This window comes from Jatropha curcas, chromosome 1, assembly GCF_041381405.1.
Source record: "Jatropha curcas cultivar XTBG-Jc1 chromosome 1, XTBG_Jcur_1.0, whole genome shotgun sequence".
In the NCBI taxonomy this organism is placed as follows: Eukaryota; Viridiplantae; Streptophyta; class Magnoliopsida; order Malpighiales; family Euphorbiaceae; genus Jatropha; species Jatropha curcas.
The window spans coordinates 5,795,268-5,818,209 of NC_143151.1; the positions used below are offsets into that span (position 1 = coordinate 5,795,268).

Genomic DNA, 22,942 nt, shown 5'->3' on the forward strand with positions numbered 1-22,942 from the left:
TACAATACTAAATATCTATCATATATATTAATATAAAATGTAAGAATTCAAACTCTACTAAGAATCTTTTATGTAAGAAAAGAAAAGAGAAGAGGACGAAACTTCTTTAGTGTGTATTTTCCACAATGTAATATTAAATTTATGTATTATGAAAACTGCTTTTTTAGTTGTTTAATCCTTTAACTTCTAGAACTTAATTAGTTTAAGTTTTTTGGAGCGTCAACAAGTGTAATTTAAGAAAAAATCGTAATTTATTGACAAAGAATATAATACAACCCAATCAGGTGTAGTCTTATTCATCTTCTTACTAACATAGAGAATAAAAAGCATTAGGTTTAAATCATTTTTGCTATAAGAGTTTCTTTCACTGATTTCATGAGCAAATGAAGGATTATCTCTATTATATAACTCATAATAATTATGATCTGTTAAGTCTCTTGAGTAATAAAAAGAATATAATAATTGTATTCAACAACAACTTTTTAAGTAGTTTTTGTCAAAATATTAAACGTTATTTTTTATAGTGTTCAATAACATCGTATTTGAATTAGCTTTTAGAGAGTAAGGTAGCATTCTATAAAAAAATTAACTCGTGTAACTTTTTATTTTTAGTGCTTTATGAGAAGCTATTCAACAGCTAATAGCTAAATGCTACGAAAACAGCTAATAACTATCAAACAATTAATTTTGCTGGACAAACCCAATATATAATATAAGTACATTGTATCTATCATATCATATATGTACTCCCTCTATTCTTTTTATATAGGAATAACTAATGTTTCACCAAGATTAACAAAGTAGATTAACCAATTTTTTTGCCTTTTTTCCCTAATTTACCCCTAATATCTCATTTATTCCTTCTCTAATATCAATGTATGCCTTAAATTATGTTTCAATCTTTAATGATGCTTTAAATGCTTTATTGGAATGGAGAGAATAAAGATAGTCGTAAAATATAAAGTGTATGCTCTGATTTGTGAAGAAAAATTCATTTTTTGGTCCTTTATTTAGGAAAGTTAAGTGAAAATTGATAGTGTTGATTTTTATAGTGTTTTTATTGTAATTTTGATTGAAATTTTTATTACTTTTAATTTATTTAAATTGGTTTTTATGTAATATTGATATGTTTTTATTCAAAAGCTTCTTTTAATCACAACTCACTTGATTGGAAAGAAAATTGTAGGATTTTTTGCAAAGAAAAGAACAAAAATAAAGCAAGGTACAATTGGCATGCCCCAGCCCGTGTCGAGAAGCACGGCCGTGTCTGGCACAAGGCGAGACAAACCAAGAAACAGAGAGATGCACGCCCCAAGCCGTGCCGAGGAACACGCCCGTGTGCGCTAGCCTGCCCAGGCCGTGCTGCGGAACACGCCCGTGCCTCATATGCCTCTGACTTCTAGAGAGATGCACGCCCCAGCCCGTGCTACCCCGCACGCCCGTGCGCGCTATCAACCAGACTTCCAGGAGACTGCACGGCCAGACAGCACGCCCGTGCGCGCTAGCTTGCCAGACCATGCTACGGAACACGGCCCGTGCCAGAGCCTCTAATCCTCCAAAGACTGGCACGCCCCAGGCCGTGCCAGGCAACACGCCCGTGCAAGCAAGAATTCTATATTTTGAGTCAAAAGTTGCCAACTAACTTCTACCATTTTCACAAGATGCTTTGGATACTTTCTTTGTAACATCCCTTCTCGGTCCACCCGTTCACCCGAATGAACCAAGCCGAGATGCTACAATCTGGTTGAACTTATATCCTGTCATGCTGATATTATCCTGTATGCTAACTATGAATATAAAACACTCCCAATTAAACTCCAAACTTCCAATATCTCCAACTAATCATCATAACACAACAACACTTTATATATATAGTCATAACTGTATAAATCCTCAATAGCATTTAATATCCAGCAATTAAGTGCATTCATGATCTATATCAAGTCTTCATGACCTAATCATACCAACTATAGTAACATATTTCATATTCAATCATTTCCTCCAAATACTTACACCACAATAATTACATGCTTCCATTATATTTTCATAAGTATTATTCTTATCTCCAACTACTTATACCAAAATAATTACATGCTTCACTTATATTTACAAGCACATAGGCTCTAACAAATGTAATAATTATACATGCCATAAATCTTAATACATGCCAAAATTCTTAATTATACAACTCTCAATCTACTATGACCAAATTAGTCACTTCTGCTTTGAAAGTACTCCTCAAGTCTTCAAGTAGCAACCATGATCTTCAACCTACGCGTGATAAAAATCGACGCGCTGAGTATAAAACTCAGTGGTACTCATAATTCACATACTTAATAAAGTGCGATGACAACTAACTTAAAATACAAATTTCATAAAGCATTGATCATCATAGAATCAGTAAATTTCAACATAAATGTCTCTTTATAGCAACGAATAAACTTCTAATTCATAAACATCAATAATGTAGTTCTAATTATCTCATAACTCCTTTACATGAACCTGTAATCACACATTATGATACTAGTATGATCTTACCTGCTGTTCATTGTGTTGTATGGATGAGATCAATAAACATGTAAGAATACATAACAATATATGTTCATTGTCTTACTTGCTATTCATTATGCTGTATGACTTATGCACTTTTAGTCACATCATATAAGTTATGATTAATAACATCTCATGACTGTATGGCTCCTTAAAGATTCAATAAATAAACTTATAAGCATATATAGCATTATACTTTCATGATCTTACCTGATGTTCTTTATGCTATATGAATTCTGCAACTTTGATTAAGCTCAGTGAATATCACAATGAATAAAGAAACATATAAGCACATACATATGTAGAAATAAACATGTACTCACATATGGAATGTAAGCACACATATCATGATACTTTCATTTTACCTTGATGATCTTTCTTGCTGTTTAGTATACTGTATGCTTCATGCAATGTTATGTCAAGATATCTGTATGGCTCCATAAGGTTATAGTGAAACCGAAGTGATAAGAAAAACTGTATGAAACTGGATGAAACTGTATGCTTGGCTGCTATGGCCTATATAATCATCCACTCAACGGCCTATAGCCGGAGTACCAAACTGTATGGGGCGCAGATCTGCTATTCTATGTCGCGACATAGCCTTATCTACATGGTTTCTACCTAACCTCAATGGAGCATAATGTTGGTATGTCAATAGATAAAACAAATGCATAGTAACTGTGTCATAATTTGCATGCTTGTGTCATGTTATTTTCACTTGCTTGTGTCATAAAATTAACTGCTTCATCATTTCATAAAATTTACTGCTTACCTGTATGCTGATAGCCTCACCAAGCGGGCAACTTGTGTCATGTTAGTTTCACACCATTTGCATGCTTGCATTTTGTGTTTATACATGTGTTCATGTTGTCTTTTTGCTTTAAAATGATTGAAGACATACAAGTTGAGAAAAGGAATACAATTGCATAGAATTCATAACTTCACACACCATTTCACATCATTTCACAATTGCATAGAATACAATTACAAGTTGTGTTTACCTCATTTCACATCATTTGCATGCTTGCATGTTGTTTTGATGCATGTTCTAATGTTGTCTTTTTGTTTTAAATTGATTGGAGGCATATAAGTTGAGTAAAGGAATACAATTGCATTGAAAAAGAAGTCCAAAAGTGCATGAAAACACATGTCGCGAGCGCGTCTTTCAAAGTCGCGAGCGCGAGATGCAAAAAATGAGAGTCTGTGTGTTATCGGGCACAAGTTGCGAGCGCGCACTTGAAAGTCCCGAGCGCGTAGAGTGCAAAATGAGAGACAGTGAGTTCCCAGGCCAAATTCGCGAGCGCGCGAGGAAGGTCGCGAGCGCTTACAGGCCAAGGGCTAAGTCGCGAGCGCACAGTGCAAAATCACGAGCGCGTAAAGCACCAAATGAGAGTCAGAGAGTTTCAGGTGAAAGTCGCGAGCGCGCAAATGAAAGTCGCGATCGCGAGCTCTTCATGCAATTCGCGCGCGCGCGTTTTCTAGCCTGCACAGTCTGTACTCTTTTGACCATATCTCTCAATATATCACTCCGATTTGGGTGATTCAAAAACCCATGTAAAGCTAACACATAGAGGAACAAATAACTCTTGTATGACACTTCCTAATTCCATCATTAAAGGGGGTAAAAGTCAAGGTGAAGTTACTGGTAACTTTTCCAGCAAAACTTGTTTTAGCATGAACTCAATATCTACTTCATTTATTCATTTCATCTCATGCTTTTTCACCATTTTCAGTCATCTTACTCAACATGAAACAACATAATTTCTCATTATCAACACACCACACAAATTCTCATGCAAGGAAATTAATTAAACGAAAAGAGATAGCACACCTTCACTCCAAAAAGCTTGAACTCTTCTTTTTAGCTTCCTTTTACCTTTGAGCTCACTTCTCCTATACATAAGAATTCTTATGAATCATCTAAAAATATCACCAAATGATTCAAGTATGAAATTCAAGAAGGTTTACTTACTTGGATAGAATAGAAGTTGAATTAATGCTTGAATCCCATTAAAATCTTCACTACCATTAAAAGTGATGGAGAAAGGAAAGTCGAAGAGGAAAGTAGAGGAAGAAGATGAAGATAAGGATGAAGAAATGAAAATGAATGGAACTCACGGGTACATCTCCAAAATATCATGGATTTTTATGTGAAAATTACCAAATGGTACCTCAAGTGTCAAAATGGTACAACTTAATACCTCAACTTTATATTTTAGTGCAAGCAAGTCCTAATCCTTATACTTTGATCTTTTTGTTTCCCTCAAGTAAGTCCACTTCTTCTCCTTATTTCATTCTAGCCCACTCTAGACTCTAATGGCTCGAACCGGGTTTTAGAGCAGCCCGACTCGACTCTAAGCAATGACTCGATTCAATAGAAAAATGGGACGTTACATTCTTCACATGCCAGTCAAAGTTCAACCATGTGCAATTGAGAAACCATAATTGAGAGCAATTCATGGCTTGATTTACAAACTTTTCCACCTCACAAAGTTGAACTTTACTCATTAAATCACAAGGCTTGTTTCCCCAAGAAGTCTATATAAGGAAGAAAAGGAGCCACTCCAAAGGCATCTAGCAATTCCATCTTTTCCACACTCTACATTAATTCTTTTCTTATAGTTTTATAGTTAGCTTCATTTTCTTTTAAAGTTAAGTGTGCAAGAGTTGTGCAAGGTTCAAGGAAGTCTTCCAAGCAATACCTCTCTAGTTCTTATTCTTAACTCTTAATCTTGTTTATTTCTTTCATTATCTTTATTGATTATGGAATATTTATCAAGTATTGTTGAGTTTTATTTAAGTACTATGTGTAACTAAACTCTTATACTAGGGGGTTTGATGTAGCTTAATTTCTTTTCCAATTTATGCAATTAGATTTATTTTTCCTTATTCAAGTTATGATTTATTAATGAACTTAATGCTTCTAGGCAGAATTTTCTCCTAGATTGATTTATTTCAATTATCACTATCGGAAGAAGGATCTTTGATATGAAAAGGTTAATAAAACACATGAGAATAATAACTTGATGCGGAAGCTATACGGTTTGACTCATGGGGGGTTTTCATAAGTTAATAACCTTAGGTTATGAATCACAAAACAAACCATAAAACTTAATGATTTAATTCATGTTTGATTGCGCTATTGGAAGATAGGTAATTAGACCGGGTTAAAATAGTTAACAATACATCGGGAGAGCTTGTTAGTGATTTTTGGGTTGTTTCCCCTACTTGAATAGTTAAATTGATCAATGAACTAATGAAATAAATTGGATAGAGTTAAGTGAAATCAAAACCCCTAGTAGCTTTACTTTCTTGATTTCTTTTAATCAATTTTTGTTTACTTGACTCTTGTTTATTTTACATTTAGACAACAAATCTCTTAATTATCGTTTAAATAATAACAAGATAACAAAATTTTGGTACTTGGTTTACAGTCCTCGTGGGAACGGTATCTTACTCATCATATATTACTTGTAGCGATTCGTACACTTGCGAAATAAGCTGTCAAGTTTTTGGCGCCGTTGCCGGGGATTGGCAAATCCAATATCAATACGAATTATCTTTTTATTAATTTAAACATTCACTTATTCATTTTAGTCATTTAATTCTGTAGACCATCTCAGGTTTTATGCAAAGAAGATCTAGAAGGACAGAACCTCTGATCTTTGATCCAGAAATAGAAAAAACCTGCAGAAGGAACAATGCAGCAAGGAGAGCACAAGAAAGCATACCCGAACCACAATCAAATATGGACGGGATCAATCCTCAGCTTCCGAATATACCGCTTGCTGCAAATCCTCAAGCCGCACAATAGCCAAACGTCCGCACATTGCGAGATTATACCACACCTTCTCTCAATGGAGCCACCTCCAGCATCACTAGACCAAGAGTGGAGGCAAATAATTTTGAAATTAAACCAGCAATAATACAAATGCTTTCCACTTCTATTCAATATGGAGGACTTCCTAGTGAAGATCCTAATGCTCATATTACTAATTTCCTGGAAATTTGTGACACTTTCAAACAAAATGGTGTTTCTGAAGATGGCATTAAATTAAGACTCTTTCCTTTCACTCTAAGAGACAAAGCACGATCATGGCTACAATCTTGTCCTGCTGGAAGTTTTACAACTTGGGAAGAATTAGCCCAGAAATTTTTGGCTAAATTCTTTCCATCTTCTAAAACAACTAAATTAAAAAATGAGATTATGACCTTTGCTCATCATGATCAAGAAAGCTTGTATGAGGCTTGGGAAAGATTGAAGGATTTATTGAGAAAATGTCCTCACCATAGCCTGCCCAAATGGTTGCAGGTCCAAACTTTCTATAATTCATTGTCACCTAACATAAAAATTACTTTGGATGCAGCTGCAGGAGGATCCTTCGAAAGAAAAGAGATCGACGAGGCATATGATTTGATAGAAGAAATGGCCAGCAATAGCCACTATCAAAGCAGCTCTGAGAGAAGAAAGACTGCTGGAATTTATGAGATCGATGCCATCACTGCACTAAACGCAAAGGTTGACAATATGGTAAGAAAGCTTGATCTGCTAACCACTAAGTCTGTAAATTCTATCATGCAAACTTGTGACAGATGTAACGAACCGCATGGAGTTGGAGAATGCATGTTAGATTCTACGAATCCACAAACGTTGGAACAAGTGAACTATGTGATGAACCAACAGAGGAGGAATTATCCATATTCGAATCCTTACGATAACAGGTTGAGAAATCATCCGAACCTTTCATACGGTAATTCTAATAACACTTTAAATGCACCACCAGGTTTCTTGGCTCTTGAAAAGAAGTCTCATGATGATCTCCTTACTGCCCTTTCCAAATCACACATGGACTTCATGAACGAAACAAGAGAACACAATAAAATCCAACAAGCTGCGATAAGAAATTTGGAAATCCAAATGGGACAGTTTGCAAACATGATGGCAGCTAGACCTCAAGGTACGTTACCTAGCAACACAGAAAAAAAATCCTAAGGAGCAGGTACAAGCCATCACCTTGAGGAGTGGAAGAGAGTTGAAGGACAAACCTAAAAAAGAGAAGGAAGAGGAGAAAAAGGCCCCTATCATCGATCTAGTGGAGAAAGAAGAGGTAAAACCTTATGTTCCACCCATTCCCTTCCCACAAAGATTAAAAAAGACGCAAGATGATCATAGCTTCATGAAATTCCTGGACGTCTTTAAGAAGCTTCAAATAAACATCCCCTTTGCTGAAGCTCTTGCTCAAATGCCTAGTTATGCAAAATTCTTAAAAGAAATCTTGAGCAAGAAAAGAAAGATTGACGATCAAGGCATGGTAAGACTGACTGAGGAATGCAGTGCAATAATTCAAAACAAATTACCACCAAAACTCAAAGATCCAGGGAGTTTTTCTATCCCTTGTAACATTGGCAATTTGAACTTTGAAAAGGCTTTAGCTGACTTAGGAGCTAGTATAAATTTGATGTCTTATTCTATTTTTATAATGCTAGGTATGGGGGAACTCAAGCCAACAAGGATGTCTCTACAATTAGCCGATCAATCGATCAAATATCCTAAAGGAATTGTAGAGGACGTGCTAGTTAAGGTAGGGAAATTCATTTTTCCAGTTGATTTTGTCATCCTTGATATTGATGAAGGAAAAGAAGGATCATTGATCCTTGGAAGACCTTTTCTTGCAACTGCAAGAGCTCTAATTGACGTACATGATGGGAAACTGACATTACGAGTTGGTCAAGAAGAGGTCATTTTCGATGTGTTAAAATCTTGTAAATTACCTATGGACTGCGATGACTACTTTAGAATAGATGTAATAGATACATGTGTAAATAAAACTCTATATAGCATAGACAATAACAATGCAAAAAAAGAAAAAGAAGATACACCACCTAACCAAGAACTGAAGCAGCTTCCTCCTCATTTGAAGCATGCATTTCTAGGTGAGCACAACTCTTTTCCTGTTATTATCTCCTGTCACTTAACGCTTGATCAAGAGGAAGGGTTGTTGCAGGTTCTTCGGAAGCACAAGAAGGCAATAGGGTGGTCAATTTCTGATTTACAAGGAATAAGCCCAAGTATATGCATGCATAAAATCCTAATGGAAGACGACTACAAACCTTCAATCGAACATCAAAGACGTTTGAATCCAAACATGAAGGAGGTAGTGAAAGCTGAAATCATAAAACTTCTGGATGCCGGTATTATCTATCCAATCTCCGATAGTAGTTGGGTAAGTCCTATTCAAGTTGTGCTAAAGAAGGGAGGTATGACTGTCATCTTTAATGAAAACAATGAATTGATTCCCACTAGAACAGTCACAGGTTGGCGTGTGTGCATTGATTACCGAAAATTAAACAAAGCAACACGTAAAGACCATTTTCCCCTACCCTTTATTGATCAAATGCTTGAAAGACTTGCAGGTTATCCTTTCTACTGTTTCTTGGATGGTTATTCCGGGTACTTTCAAATACCCATTGCTCCGGAAGATCAAGAAAAGACTACTTTCACTTGTCCTTATGGCACTTTTGCCTATAGGAGAATGCCTTTTGGATTATGCAATGCTCCTGCAACCTTCCAAAGATGCATGATGTCCATATTTTCTGATATGGTTGAGAAATCCATTGAGATATTTATGGATGATTTTTTTGGTTCTTCTTTCAATGCATGTCTTTATAATCTATCTTTAGTAATGCAACGATGTGAAGATACTAACCTTGTGTTGAATTGGGAAAAATGTTACTTCATGGTTAGTGAAGGTATTGTCTTGGGGCATAAAATCTCTCAACAAGGAATTGAAGTAGACAAGGCCAAAATCGAGGTAATTGAAAAACTACCTCCTCCTAACTCAGTAAGGAGCATAAGAAGTTTTCTTGGTCATGCAGGGTTCTACAGAAGATTTATCAGGACTTCTCAAAAATCACAAAACCTCTTTGTAATTTGTTAGTTAAAGATGTTCCTTTCAATTTTGACAAAGAGTGTTTAGATGCTTTTAACAGGTTAAAAAAGGAGTTAATTTTAGCACCTATCATCACTACACCAGACTGGACTCTTCCATTTGAACTTATGTGTGATGCTAGCGATCATGCTGTTGGAGCTGTTCTTGGGCAACGAAAGGACAAGAAGTTGCATGTGATCTATTATGCTAGTCGCATCTTGAATGACGCACAATTGAATTATGCAACTACCGAAAAAGAATTGTTAGCTATTGTTTTTGCTTTTGACAAATTCAGGGCCTATTTAATTAGAGCAAAAACAATAGTCTATACAGATCATTCAGCCATCAAATATTTGCTAGAAAAGAAAGATGCAAAACCAAGACTGATTCGTTGGGTTCTCTTATTACAGGAATTTGATTTGGAAATTCGCGACAAGAAAGGAACCGAGAATCTTGTGGCTGACCACCTTTCCAGATTAGAATTAGAGAAAGAGGATACAACCGAACTACAAATCAACGAGAACTTCCCCCATGAGCAACTTTTGCTAATGGTAAAAGCTCAAACCCCCTGGTATGCTGATATAGTCAACTATCTTGTGTGCAAAATTACTCCTCCCAACTTTTCTTATCAACAAAAGAAAAGATTTTTCCATGATATCAAATACTACTATTGGGAGGAGCCATTTTTGTTCAAATATTGTAGTGATCAACTATTCAGGCGGTGTATACCGGAAAGTGAAATGGAAAGTGTCCTTAAATTCTGCCATTCGATGGAATGTGGGGGGCATTTTGGAGCAAACAAGACAGCCGCACGTATTTTGGAAAGCATTTGTATTGGCCTAATCTGTTTAAAGATGCTTTTAACTATGTTCGTCTTTGTGATCGATGTCAAAGGTTAGGTAACATTTCAAAGCGACATGAGTTGCCCTTGCATGGCATTCTTGAGGTCGAAATCTTCGACGTTTGGGGTCTAGACTTCATGGGACCTTTTCCATCATCATATTCCAATCAATACATCCTAGTGGCGGTGGATTACGTGTCAAAATGGGCAGAAGCTATCGCACTTCCCAGTAACGATGCCAAAAGTGTAATGAGCTTCATCAAGAAATACATTTTCACACGGCATGGTACTCCAAGAGCAATAATCACCGATGGAGGTAAGCATTTCTGTAACAAGTACCTTGACTCATTACTTTCCAGGTATGGCGTTACACATCGTGTAGGTACTCCATATCACCCTCAAACAAGCGGACAAGTAGAAGCCACGAACCGGGAGATCAAAAAGATATTGGAGACAACTGTTTGCCAATCAAGAAAGGACTGGTCCAAGAAGCTCGATGATGCTCTTTGGGCCTATAGAACCGCTTTCAAAACGCCAATTGGCATGTCACCATATCGAATGGTATACGGTAAGGCTTGTCACCTTCCTGTCGAGATGGAGCATAAAGCATATTGGGCAATCAAACTTCTTAACTTTGATACTAAGGAAGCTGGTCAAAAGAGGTTGCTTCAATTGAATATGATGGATGAAATAAGGCTCCACGCTTATGAAAATGCCAAAGTCTATAAAGAACGCACCAAACAATGGCATGATAAGCGTATTATTTTACGGAATCTAAGGGTAGGTCAGCAGGTATTACTCTAGAACTCTAGACTCCGTCTTTTTCCAGGAAAACTGCGCTTAAGGTGGTCCAGTCCCTTCACTATTAAAGAAATTTTCCCACATGGAGCAGTAGAAATTATGGACAGTGACCGCAGTTTTAAAGTTAATGCTCACAGATTAAAGGTTTACCAATGTGGAAATTTTGATCCTGTTAAAACCGCTATCAATCTTGAGTAACTCTAATTGGGTTTGGGACGTCGAACTTAACGACATTAAATAGAAGTGCTTATGGGAGACAACCCATTTTCATTATGATTATTTTGTTTTATGAGTTTGCTATAACTTTATTTGCTTTTTACAGTTGCCAAAAAGTTAAGATGATCTTGGTATGTAACTTAGCTAAACCGTGCTCAAAAGAAAATTAAAATTTGAGAAAGAAGAGGGTAACAAGCCCTAGACCGTGCAGCGTGGCACGCCCGTGCCTTCATGCACGCCTGAGCCGCACGCCCGTGCCAGGTAAGACAAGTACCCTGCAGGACTTCCAGAAAGGTGCACGCCCCAGGCCGTGCCGCGCAGCACGCCCGTGCCCGCATGCGCCAGACATCCAGAGAGGCGCACGCCCAGGACCGTGTCACATTGCACACCCGTGCCCGCTTGACTTTAGCTATCCAGAGGATTGCACGCCCTGGACCGTGTCACATTGCACGCCCGTGCGCACTACCTTATTTAAATGACACGCCCTAGCGCTGTTTCATTCAACTCAACACGCCCTAGCTGTCACAAACCCTCTCTCTCATTTTCTCTCATTTTTTCTCAATTTTCTCTCGTTTTCCCTCATCTTCTTGCTGATTTTCTTCAATATTTCTCACATCATGCCTCCTAGGTACAAGCGGAGCCGTTCTTCTTCATCAGTAGCGGCTAGACGAGGCTCCACCATAAGATCTTCCACGCCTTCTTCGGACACTACACCACTGCCTCCATTTGATATGGGTTCTAGCGACTAGTTAGAGAGGTACAATAAACTTCTACTACGCCCCATCTTACCAAATAAATTTATTGATGATCATGCTTTGTCGATTGTGGGGCTTAAAGATGCTGTGATCGAACCGTTGAAACGTGTAGGGTGGGGTGCCTTTATTGAAATGAAAGACCTTGTGTATCCGCCCCTCACGTTAGAATTTTTAAGCTCCTTTTCTGCATCAATTAAATTTCCAGCTGACAGTTTTAGGAATAAAATCACATTTAGACTCCTAGGAAGAAGTTTTGAATTATCCATAGATGAGATTAGTCACATTTTTGGTTTTCCTATTGAAAATGCAGTCACCCAAGTCCCGAATGATTTTTTGGATCGTCATAGGTGGGGCGAGATAGCGGACAGCAGTGTTTATAGTGCTAGATCATCCAAAGCATCAAAAATTAAAAAACCCCGCTTTACGATACATCCATAAGTTTTTAGTGCACACTATTTTTGGACGAAATGAGAGTGAGGGAGTTGTAGGGCGCAGTGAACTTTATTTTTTATGGGCTATTAAAAATGGAGTGTCGTTAAATGTGGGTTATTGGCTATGCCAAAAATGGGCTCGAGTGGCACGCGCCGACAAGGGAGCCATTGTGATGGGTAGTTTTGTTACCCGCATTGCCACCTATTTGAGGATGTGGGATCCAGCCAGACCGATTTATGATAGCTTAGGAGGTGGTAGAGGGATACGATTAGACATTGACCTGATGATTCACATGAAGATTGTGGAAAAATTTGGCGATTCATATAGAGTAATAGGTGCCCCAGTGGAAACCACTGACGAGGACATACCTGCAGCTGCTGACATTGAGGAGGATCAGCCACCTCCTTTCCCTGGTTTTACTTCTGGTGTAGGTACATCTGGAGCTGGACCTTCATTCCAGGGCACTTCCACTGTGTCAAATGATGAGCTGTTTGCACGTATGTTTTCTCACATGGACATGTTTGATACTCAACTTACCGGCATGGAGTCCATGATTACTGATCGCTTCCAGTCTCTTGAAGATCACACAGGGCAGCATTGACTCTCGCTTGGACACCTTGCAAAGTCATTACCAGGACCTCGCCACTCAGCTTCAGACTGTGATCCAGTTGCTACAGCCTCCTCCTCCTCCACCACCAGAGGCCTGACTTCTTTTGCACTCCTTTGTTTATTTTCTCTTATTTTTCTACTTATCACACATTTTGACATTGGTTTGGTGTGCACACTTTGGATTTTACTTAGTTCTAGTTACTTCTTTGAATTTTCTAAATTGTTTGTCCATTTCCACATTTTGGTTATGTTTCTAACCTCATAGCTTGGATGATCTACCACTCTCCATTCCATTCTCTTGCCCCAACAATGGTACACTTCTGAACTTCTTATTATTTGCACTACCATAAGTTTGGTGAATTGCTCATTGAGGACAATGTGCTCAATTAAGTAGGGAGTGGACGTTTATCTAAATTATAAAATTTTATTTCAATAAAATAAGTATGGAATAATTATTAGCATGAATTTATGATCTATCTTAGTTGAACTTTTGAATAAATTAATAATATTTTCCAAAGTAAATTATTTTTAACCAAAAATTGGTTTTAACATACTTCTTGGACTTAACCATTTGTTTAGAGCATTTTGAATCTAAAACTTGAATAAAGAGAAAAAGGACATTGAAGTCGTCTTACATGTATGTTTTAAATCAATAAAGGATGAAGGTTTTATTTAAAGAAAAACGGAAATCCATTTAAAACCAAGTAGTATGGAGCATAAAATGCAACTACTTGTTACTTATATCCCTATGTATAAGTGGTATGGAGCATAAAAATGCAACCACATAAAAATAAAAGTAGTATGGAGCATAAAATGCAACCAATTAAAAGATAGAATGAGGTTACCTAAAAATACCTTAAGATGAGAAATATTACATGTAGGCTAAATTTGTCCTAATACTCACTATTCTAAAAGAAGGAGACAAAATATTCTTTACTTATGTTTAATAAAAAGAATGTGTTATATTAATTTTGGCTAAAAATAACTTACATAGGAAATATATATAATTTATTCTTATGATCAATTCGGTTATTGATTAAATTCGCAATTAATTATTCCATGCTATTTTTAGAAGAATTTTATTACTTGAGGACAAGCAATAGTTTAAGTTTGGGGAATTTTGATAGTGTTGATTTTTATAGTTTTTTTATTGTAATTTTGATTGAAATTTTTATTACTTTTAATTTATTTAAATTGGTTTTTATGTAATATTGATATGTTTTTATTCAAAAGCTTCTTTTAATCACAACTCACTTGATTGGAAAGAAAATTGTAGGATTTTTTGCGAAAGAAAAGAACAAAAATAAAGCAAGGTACAATTGGCACGCCCCAGCCCGTGTCGAGAAGCACGGCCGTGTCTGGCACAAGGCGAGACAAACCAAGAAACAGAGAGATGCACGCCCCAAGCCGTGCCGAGGAACACGCCCGTGCGCGCTAGCCTGGCCAGGCCGTGCTGCGGAACACGCCCGTGCCTCATATGCCTCTGACTTCCAGAGAGATGCACGCCCCAGCCCGTGCTACCCCGCACGCCCGTGCGCGCTATCAACCAGACTTCCAGGAGACTGCACGGCCATACAGCACGCCCGTGCGCGCTAGCTTGCCAGGCCATGCTACGGAACACGGCCCGTGCCAGAGCCTCTAATCCTCCAAAGACTGGCACGCCCCAGGCCGTGCCAGGCAACACGCCCGTGCAAGCAAGAATTCTATATTTTGAGTCAAAAGTTGCCAACTAACTTCTACCATTTTCACAAGATGCTTTGGATACTTTCTTCACATGCCAGTCAAAGTTCAACCATGTGCAATTGAGAAACCATAATTGAGAGCAATTCATGGCTTGATTTACAAACTTTTCCACCTCACAAAGTTGAACTTTACTCATTAAATCACAAGGCTTGTTTCCCCAAGAAGTCTATATAAGGAAGAAAAGGAGCCACTCCAAAGGCATCTAGCAATTCCATCTTTCCCACACTCTACATTAATTCTTTTCTTATAGTTTTATAGTTAGCTTCATTTTCTTTTAAAGTTAAGTGTGCAAGAGTTGTGCAAGGTTCAAGGAAGTCTTCCAAGCAATACCTCTCTAGTTCTTATTCTTAACTCTTAATCTTGTTTATTTCTTTCATTATCTTTATTGATTATGGAATATTTATCAAGTATTGTTGAGTTTTATTTAAGTACTATGTGTAACTAAACTCTTATACTAGGGGGTTTGATGTAGCTTAATTTCTTTTCCAATTTATGCAATTAGATTTATTTTTCCTTATTCAAGTTATGATTTATTAATGAACTTAATGCTTCTAGGCAGAATTTTCCCCTAGATTGATTTATTTCAATTATCACTATCGGAAGAAGGATCTTTGATATAAAAAGGTTAATAAAACACATGAGAATAATAACTTGATGCGGAAGCTATACGGTTTGACTCATGGGGGGTTTTCATAAGTTAATAACCTTAGGTTATGAATTCACAAAACAAACCATAAAACATAATGATTTAATTCATGTTTGATTGCGCTATTTGAAGATAGGTAATTAGACCGGGTTAAAATAGCTAACAATACATCGGGAGAGCTTGTTAGTATTTTTGGGTTGTTTCCCCTACTTGAATAATTAAATTGATCAATGAACTAATGAAATAAATTGGATAGAGTTAAGTGAAATCAAAACCCCTAGTAGCTTTACTTTCTTGATTTCTTTTAATCAATTTTTGTTTACTTGACTCTTGTTTATTTTACATTTAGACAACAAATCTCTTAATTATCGTTTAAATAATAACAAGATAACAAAAGTTTGGTATTTGGTTTACAATCCTCGTGGGAACGATATCTTACTCATCATATATTACTTGTAGCGATTCGTACACTTACGAAATAAGCTGTCAAAAATTTTTAATTTATACTCATTTAACCTTCCAACTATCTTTGACTATTGAAAACATAGTTTAAATATCGTGCAATTTTTCAAATATTCGAGTGAAATCCGTAATCTAAAAATTTTGTGGTCATTTTCCATTCAAACTCTATTTTAATCAGCAATCAAATCAACTATATGAGCACTTTTTTTTTTCAACCAAAATTGATGTAAAAAATCAATTCTCTAAAATTTCTTCATGTTAAATGTTAATTTATACATTTTCTGTCACTATCTTGAGGATCCCCTACACTAAAAACTTCACAAAGAACTAAAATAATAGTAAAATAAACTTTTCACGTTGTCATGGTTTCCAAAATTACTGAATTAGGCCAAATTTTCTTTATAAAAAAAATACCCAAAATAGAAATTTTTCCTATGTAAAAAAAAAAGATAGAGTAACATGTAAGAATTCTAGCTATACTAAGAATTTTTTATGTAAGAAAAAAGTGAAGAGAACGAAACTTCCTTGGTCAATTTTTTTTTTTCTATAATGAAATAATAAAGTAGTAAATCAAGTCAACTGTTTGTTTCATTTCAGAAAAAATAAATAAATAAAAAAGTCAACTGTTTTTCGTTGCTTATTCCTGGTAACTTCTACAACTTAATTTCGTTTAAGTTTTTAAAGTGTCCACAAGTGTAAGTTTCTCCTCCTCTGTTTTTCTTAAACCGCAATTCTTTTATAAAGAATATAATATAAGTACATTATGCCATAAGATTTATTCGCACTCATGCACCAAACTAATTGGAAGAATTCTTCAAAACATTATATTGTTTTATCCTTTTCTTTTCAGTAAAGGATAAAAAATGTTTTCTTTTAAACTAAAAAAAAATATTTAATTGGCTTGCGTGTGTACACCGGGTCTAAATAAATTCGCAATTGAAAATATTTTTTAGTGATGACTTTGGCAAAAAAATTTAATTTTTCAAGTAAAAATTGGTCCTTTTAAATAGAATGACAAAAGAAATTTTTACAATTTTAACCTTCAAAATTTGCTACACTTAATATTCGCAGAAGAGTTTAAACATTAAAAGTTACAAGAAAAAAAGGACACACAACTAGACTCTACTAATATAATATAATTATATCAGAACTTAAAGATCTACGTCTTTAACTAAAAAATCCATCTATTTGGAACTACAAAAAAAAAACAAAAAAAAAACCCATATATACATAAAAATTCAACAACAAGACATATCCTTATAAAAAAAGAAAATTAAACAAAACAAAAAAAAGAAAATTAAACAAAACAAAGGAAAAAAAATGAAAGGGAACTACCACCAAACAAAGAAGATGGTGGATAATAGCTTTGGAAGCAAAATTTAGAGGAACACCGTGTTGAATAAACTTTAATATAGCCCAGATCTATTGTTCATAGAATTTGTTTGACAAGAATATACAATAATCGGAAGCGTACCTTGATCCATAACAACAGATCTATGTTATGGGTTATCTCATTGGGACAATTCGATTCTCACCGTAACAGCAGATCTACGTTTCTTCACTCTGGCCTTTTGTCTGTAAGTGCTCTCTTAATGGTCAGAGAATAATCAACAGCAGCGAGAGTTTCTTTTATGAGCTCTCTCAAACAAACTATTTCCGTATGTGTTTTAGGGAGCCGTCACACTCTCTTGTTTTTGTGTTAACCTTAATCTGTTGATTCCTTTATCTTTTGTAAGGCAGACGAAGGGTATTAAAACCCTAACTAGCTCTTATCCATTAAGCCCAATAACCATCATCTTGGGCCACCTTAATTAGAACCAGCCCTTTAATCACATGGGCCACATACAGATTATTAAAATAATCTAACAATCTCTCACTTGGCCCATGTGCATTTCTTGAGTCTATCATGTTTACCTTAATTTGAATTAAGATGATCGGATTATGGCGGTCACAAGTCATTGAACGACATGATTCCTTCCATATATCACAGACCACTTTAATTCATAAAACTTTAATGGAGAAACTATTCAACAAACAATACATTGTTACAATCAACTGTTATTGTTATCTCACTTAAACCATTATTGTATACATCTATAATGTGGATAACACATAAATAAGCAAAACACATCTTTAATTGAATTCCCAAGTGTCACAATAATATGAGCAAAACAACCATATGTATATATATATATATATATCATTTGCTACCAAGATCGACCGATTTAAGTATTTATTATAACTCAAACAAGAAATGACTTATATTATCCAAATTAATATTAAACATATCAACTGAAATAGATCTATTATTTAAATCAATTAATATTTCAAAAATATTTAAATTAATATTATATATTGTAACCAGAATATTATTTTCTCTTAAATTTACAAAAACATGAATATAATTCATATGGTACGTAGCGTTGTAGCACAAAGTTTCCTTTGTTTATCAAGTGCAATGATAAACACCAGGAGGTTATGTGTTTCCAGCTGATATACCAAAGAATTTTAATTTGAACAGTAGTTGTTTAAAGATGAATAGTATCCATTTTAATCTAAACAGTAAATGAACAGTTTATGTTTATGAACAATCAAGAACAATATTTCTGATGTGGAAGATCACACAGAGGTGCAACCACAGAGCATACTTATACAAAATAATATTTATCAATTAACTCAACCAATTTTAATTAATGATATTTTAATTAAGGTTGAGGGTTCCTGCAACCTTAGCCTGGGATCCCCAGAACTAAGTCAGATTGTGGAGGGAGAAGAGAAGGAAGCCTTTAACAGGGCTTAGTAGTAGCAATTTATAAGTTTAAATAAATAACTTTATTTAAATATGAAATTCAAATTTAAACTTACAATTTAAAATTTTACAATCCAGACTTCGAACGTTGAATGCTTACAAAGAACTTTTGGGGGAGAGGATGAGAGAGTGTTTAGTATATGGTTATACCAGCTTATGCCTTCACAAGAGGATAGGCTCCCTTTAAATAACATAGAAAAGAATCTTTACTATTCTACTTTTACTATTTATGAACAGTGCTTGGTCTGCCACCGAATCTTGAGCAGTGTTGACCTTTACTGTGGATGAATAGTTGTTGGTCTGCCACCGAATCTTTACTGTGGATGATGCGTTGGCTTTTCCTGTAGAAACAGTGTTTTAACTTTTACTGTTGAATGATGGTGAAATAAGGTTTCACCTGCCTTTTACTCAGATGAGGACGATGTGTCCTTCTTTTTCTTTTTTCTTTGCTTTGCTTTTTTGTTTTAATTTTTCTTTTGCCTTCTCAGCTTTACTTTTGACTATAATGGATTCAAAAGCTTCATCATTACTATCTTCGTTGGAGGATAGTGAGAATGATGTTGAAGAAGAGGAAGCCATGTCAGCCCACTTCTGTTTAGATATTTTACTGGAACAATCTGCCTGCTTTTTACTGGATGAGGGTTTTACTGGAGAATCAGAATCTGTTGAAAGATGCTGAAGCATTTCTTGACAGATTCTTCTATACTCATCTGGAGTTTTAGCAGCAGCTAACTTTGCTTGGCATTGTGCTTTTTGGATTCCGAAAGTCGGTTGATCCTTTAATGCAAGAGTGGTTGCATAGGTTAATGGAGAAACCTGTTTTAATTTATCACGTATCCAGAGATCAATTTTAAGTTCCGTGGTAGAGTTCTTGAAAGATCCCCACCATTTAATCTTATGTCTTTTTACCAACATAGGAATCTGGTATGTTCCTACGGCATACTGAGTGTCCAAATACCATTGATATACCCAGGGTGTGAAGAAGGCCATACAATAATACATAAGGGAAGGAATATGGGCTTCTGCAGGATTGGGTTTATAATGGGCTTTAAAATACTGATATAATGCCTGGATTGGAGGAGGGATAATTTCATTGGAAATTCCCCTAGTTTCCCACCATTTTTTAAACCAGTTAGGCACTTTACAATCAGTACGAAAGGATGTGTCAAAATAGATTAACCATGAATGCGTAGCAGTGGGATTTTGAATAGCAAAAATTTTGTCCCATGCATCACGATAATCATAATAATTATATACAGTACTGTGGACATGTTTATATAAAACTTTAAATTGTACAGGGGTAGAAAGAGAGGGTTTAGGCCAGTCCTTGGGATGAATAATCCGTTGGATTTTAAGTGAAGAATATAAAATAACAGATTTATTTTTTGAATCATAATTATGTTTAATTTTTACAGATCCAGTGTCCAAGAGAATATTATGATAATATTCTTGGGGTTTTGAAAGATCAGTTGGAGCAAAGTACCAATCCTCAGGGTAGTACTGTTTTAAAACAGACCAAGGATTAGTGTTATTATATCCATCTTCTATTTCAATTTCATAATGAAAAATAGTTTTAAGAAACCATTTATGTATACCTTGAGTATACTGGATTTTTGGCAAATCCACAGCCATCAACGGATTTGATAAGTCTTTACTGCCTACCGTTTGAGACAGACTAGCCGTACCATGAACGGGTACGATCGCTTTAGGTGTAGAAGACGTACCTGGCGCCTCTGTGGAAGAGGACGCTATACTTTGTAACGCCTTAAACACTTCTGGAGATTGACTTAGTTGTTCAATCCATTTTTTAAGATCTGGAGAAAGTTTAGTGTTTAGGGTTTTAGGTAAATCCTCTGAATGCTCAGAGAGAGCTTTAGTGGGTGATTCAGGTTCTTCTTTAGGGGCTTTGCCCTTATCCTTTTTCCTGCCCATCGTTCTGTAAGAATTCGCGAGTCAGAAAGTCTGGAATGTTATTTTTATCTCCTTTAATAAATTCAATATCAAATTCAAATATACTAAGTAAAGCTTGCCATCTTGCAAAAATTTGTTTAGAAGCCAGATTTTTTACATCTTTTTGTAAAACATCTTTTGCAGATTTACAATCAATACGAAGTAAAAATTTTTGATTTAATAAATCAGATTGGAATTTATTGATGCAAATGACTATACTTAAAATCTCCTTTTTAATAGTAGAATAATTTATTTGAGTTTGGTTCCAATGACCAGACGTATACTGAATAATTCGTTCTTTACCATTAATTACTTGTTTTAAAATACCACCATATCCAACATCTGAAGCGTCAGTTTCAACTATCTTGAATGCTGTTGGATGAGGGATATAAAGATATGGAATTTCTTTGACTAAGGCCTTTATCTTTTTTACTAACTGTGTATGCTGGGCTGTCCATGGGCCAGCATCTTTCTTAAGCCTATCATGTAATGGTTTTATCATGCAATTGAGGTTTGGATAAAAATCTATAACATAATTTAAACATCCAAGAAAACGTTGAAGTTGGGTTTTATTAGTTAACTCATCAGGGAACTTGGACCCAAATACCATAGCTCGTTCTATGGGCTGGATAATACCCTGTTCTATGTAATGACCCAAAAACCTAACTTTAGTTTTAAATAAGTCCATTTTAGTTTTACTCAATGCTAATCCATTCATTTCAATTACCATGCAAAATGTTTTTAAGTGTTTAAAATGTTCTTCTAATGTTCTACTAAAAACTAGAACATCATCAATATATACTATACAAAATCCACTATGGGGATTAAATATATCATTCATGATCCTCTGAAACTCAGAAGGAGCATTTTTTAATCCAAAAGGCATTACATTCCATTCATATTGACCGAAGGGAACTGTAAATGCTGTTTTATATCTATCATTAGGATGAATCTGGATCTGCCAATAACCAGATTTCATATCAAATTTACTAAAAATATTTGCCTGATATAACTGTTTTAATAAATCCTTCTTATTGGGTAATGGATACCTTATCCATTTTAAGGCTGTATTTAGTGGTTTATAATTAATTACTAATCTAGGGACGCCTCTTTCTATCTCAGCATTTTTATTGACATAAAAAGCTGCACAAGACCACGGACTTCTAGATTTGCTAATTAATTTTTTATTTTCTAAATCCTGAATTTCTTTTTTACAATGGTTTATGAGTTCAGGGCTCATTTGAATAGGTCGAGCTTTAGTTGTAATGGACTTTTCATCAAAGTCCTTTTCATAGGGTAAATCTACTATGTGTTGTTTACGATTCCAAAATGCATTTGGGTGATCTGCACATAATCGATTTTCCATAAATGCCTTTAATTTACCAATTCTAATTTGAATATCTTTATCTTCTAGTTGCTTTTTAATCCTTTGAAGATATGTATAATTTCTCAAATGATTTAAGTCTTCTTCTTTAGATTTTATTAAAGAATTAATTTCCAAAGTTTTAATAGAATGAGTTCTTAATAAATTTAAATTTTTTCTCCTAGGTTTTTCAGTAAATTCTAACCTAGCTCTACTTCCTTTTACCTTGAATTTAATGCAATCTTCTTTTACCGAATATGGTGTAATTAGGTTAATGAATGGTGTTCCTAAGATTACCATATAATTTATCTGTGGTGAAAGTAAGAATATCGTTTTAATTTCTAATCCATTATTTATAATATCTGCTTCAATTTTACCAAGAATTTCTAATTTAGATTTATTAGCTGTAGTCAGTTTTTCATGTGTTTCTGACCAAAATCGATGTGGAATTAAATCAGATTTTATACAATTTAAATCTGCTCCTGTATCAAATAAAGCTATACCATTTAGTATAAAATCCGGTGAAATTTGTAAATTTAATTTTACTAAATATTTTCTAGATGTTATTTCTTGTAAAAGAAAAAGAAAATGTGGATTTATGTCTTCATCTTCCTTTAGCTCATTTATTCCATCTGTTATTTTATCATCTGGTTCATCCGAAGAGGAACTAGATATCAATTGAGTTTCTAAATGTTTTATTTTGGCATCATGTACTTGTGCTTGATGTTTTAATTCTTTGACTTCATGTTTTAAAATTCTAAGTTCTTTATATAGATCTTCTAATGATATTTTTGTTTCTAATTTTTTATTCTTATTTAATATAGTAGTTAAATCAT

At 35.1% G+C, this 22,942-nt stretch overlaps 1 protein-coding gene and 1 non-coding gene across 2 annotated transcripts; one reads left to right on the top strand and one right to left on the bottom strand.

Annotated features, from left to right (window-relative positions):
* Window positions 1-6,739: 6,739 nt before the first annotated feature.
* Window positions 6,740-6,846, bottom strand: LOC149498875 (small nucleolar RNA R71). The gene has a single exon (XR_016319191.1). It is a non-coding gene; the product is annotated as a small nucleolar RNA R71 (small nucleolar RNA).
* Window positions 6,847-7,793: 947 nt separating this feature from the next.
* Window positions 7,794-12,086, top strand: LOC149498876 (uncharacterized). Its single transcript, XM_089718821.1, has 2 exons — window positions 7,794-8,298; window positions 12,052-12,086. The coding sequence occupies exons 1-2, from the start codon at window positions 7,794-7,796 to the stop codon at window positions 12,084-12,086; spliced, it is 540 nt and encodes a 179-aa protein (XP_089574947.1).
* The last annotated feature ends 10,856 nt before the right edge of the window (window positions 12,087-22,942 follow it).